Genomic DNA, 2,666 nt, shown 5'->3' on the forward strand with positions numbered 1-2,666 from the left:
AACATTCGAGCTCTAGTCGCCGCTTGCGGGGAGAAGAATCCTGACTGCCGATCGTGGTGGGTGTGGGGGTAGCTTGCTGGAGAAGAGACGAGCTGGAGGAGGAAGATGAAGCAGAGCCGTTTGATTTCACTACAGTGGCTTAAAATATCGACCGGAAGAAAAGAAGAAATCAGGTAACTAATGAATAGGTGGCTCATTCTTGCCTTTTGTATGTTCATTTGGATCCGTATTGTACAATTTGTTAACAGAACCTCCCTACCTTGATCCCTGAATACTCGGAAATCGTGCGTCCATTCCTCCTTTATCTCAACCGTGGGATGCATGCATGCCGATGGTGCGAAATTCCAGGCTCATCTCGACGACACCAGCACTATATATACGATACGACCGGCACAAGCAAGGGACCCCAAACCCTAGTCAATCCTATCGCGCCGTCTTGTCGAGAAAGGAAGCTGAAGTCCTCAACCTGATCTAATGGCGGAAACATACAACACCGACGTCGTTATGGACGACGGCACCGTGATCCGCACCACCGTGACGTCCTCGTCCCTCGACGTCCAGCGCTTCATCGAGAAGGTGCAGGGGTCCCCGATCCGCGTCGCCGGCCTCGACGCCGAGTGGCGCCCCACCCGCACTAGACGCGCCGAGCAGTACCCAATCGCCGTCCTCCAGCTCTGCGTCGACCGCCGCTGCCTCGTGTACCAGATCATCCACGGCACCGGCATCCCCATCTCGCTGTGCAGCTTCCTCTACCTCTCCGGCTTCACCTTCGTCGGCGTCGGGATCGCCGACGACGCGAAACGCCTGCGTGCTGAGTACAGCCTCGAGGTGTCCAACGCGGTCGACCTGAGGGAGATGGCGGCTTACTCACCGCACCGGCCGCGACCGGAGCTGCGGCAGGCCGGGCTGAAAGACATAGCGCTTGCGGTGATGGGGGTGCGCATCGCGAAGTCACGGGAGGTGACGAGCAACTGGGACGCGCCATTGCTGTCGATGGAGCAGGTCGAGTATGCCAGCATCAACGCCTACGTCTCCTTCGAAATCGGTCGCCTGCTGCTCACTGGTAATTAGTACTCCATTATCTGCCGAGTATACCAGACCATAGTAGCCTGGTTCGCGGGTCGATGGTGCGATCCACGTCCCGGGGTCGATCGACCCCGATCGAGGGTCGGGGACGACGCCGGGTCGAGCTGGATCGATTGCCGGGTCACGACCCCGATCGATGGACGATAAACCAGATTGATATACAGGATTGCCAGAAACATGTACGTGTTTATGGGAAATTGATGCTTACCAGGCAATCGCACTACAACATACTGAACTCTGCCGGCCTACCGGGATCCGCTGCTCGCCTGCCGGAACTCGAGCTGTCCACTGCCGTATGAGGCATCTCCCGTCCCGCACTCCCGCTACCGACTTGGTGCGACCTTGCTTGACTGGTGGAAGAATGGTGGGAGGAGGAACAAGAGAGCGTGGGGCCGTGGAGGCTGGGAGGCTTGGAGCTGGATCCATGCCGGACTGGTGGTTTGAAGATGAACCGATAGAGAGGGGATTTAGGGATAGTTGTGCGACGCTTTGTGGGAAAGTAATAATGGTAGATGAGAAAATCACGCTATGAGGTCTGACGTGTGGCCTGATTTTGTACTTCCTCCGTCACGGTTTAAAAGGCACAGTTAAATTTGCGTGCGTTTCCACAATAGACAAGGTTTAGGGCGCATTGCATTTATTTCTAGTAGCTAATTAGTACTTCGATATACTATTTCTATATGTATGCGTAGTGTGAATGCTATTTTTTAGCCCATCTCATAACCAATAGATAATCATCTAGGTCCCAGAGAATTTCCAAACGCGCCTTCTAAACCGTGACGGAGGTAGTATTCATTTTGTGAAGTATCAGGCGGGATTTTTTTCCTCCTCGCAATACTGGGAAATACATCATTGCAGATCGTAATGATCTTTCTTTCCCTCCATCGTACCAGGGTCATCGACCCGCAACCCCTGGGATCGCGATCCACGTTCCCAATTTTCGTTCCGAAGATGTATACCCCTAGTCGATCCTCGTTCCGGAGGGGTGTCCACCCGCGACCCTTGACCCCGTTCCTCGACCCGGACGACCCGGATTTCTGGCAACTATGTACCAGACTACGTGGGCTATTCAACTGGCATACGAGATCAGACTTGTCAATATCTCAGTTAAGTAGCCGATCCATTATTTTCCAGGAAGATAGCTCAGCCTTAAGCCAACTATATATAAAGAGGAATTTTGTTACTATTATTATTTTTATCATCAGACCTCTATGTAAGCAAGAAGGTATTTTTGGATGATTTAATATAAGCTCTTTTGATCCATTGAGATGCAAACTATTGTTCATTCGTGCCATCTATGTAGGTCATACGTGCTTAGGGCATCACCAATGTTTATAACGTTTATTTCTTGAAAGTTGGCCTTAGGCCGAATTCTTTTCAGTTGCAGATTCAATAGAATATGAGGAACTGCTCAGAGAATGAAGAATCTTAAGGGTCTGATGTCCAACATTTTTGGTTGGTACGGTACGAGTTGTATATTGAAATGTCTTTAATACCCCCAAGTTTACTTGTGTGGTGGTTAGTTGAAATTAATTTCTTGTGGTTTTTGATAACTCTAATTTATGGTGGTTTATGCTATT

The 2,666-nt window shown here is 50.8% G+C and overlaps 1 protein-coding gene across 1 annotated transcript; it reads left to right on the top strand.

Annotated features, from left to right (window-relative positions):
- The first annotated feature begins 474 nt into the window (after positions 1-474).
- LOC119316135 (Werner Syndrome-like exonuclease) lies at positions 475-1,071 on the top strand. The gene has a single exon (XM_037590487.1). It carries the CDS (start codon positions 475-477, stop codon positions 1,069-1,071), a length of 597 nt encoding a protein of 198 aa, XP_037446384.1.
- The last annotated feature ends 1,595 nt before the right edge of the window (positions 1,072-2,666 follow it).

This window comes from Triticum dicoccoides, chromosome 6A (assembly GCF_002162155.2).
Source record: "Triticum dicoccoides isolate Atlit2015 ecotype Zavitan chromosome 6A, WEW_v2.0, whole genome shotgun sequence".
NCBI classification, from domain to species: domain Eukaryota; kingdom Viridiplantae; phylum Streptophyta; class Magnoliopsida; order Poales; family Poaceae; genus Triticum; species Triticum dicoccoides.

Bases quoted from the DNA above. Each gene is read 5' to 3' on its own strand.
- LOC119316135 (XM_037590487.1), top strand. From the start codon at position 475: ATGGCGGAAACATACAACACCGACGTCGTTATGGACGACGGCACCGTG.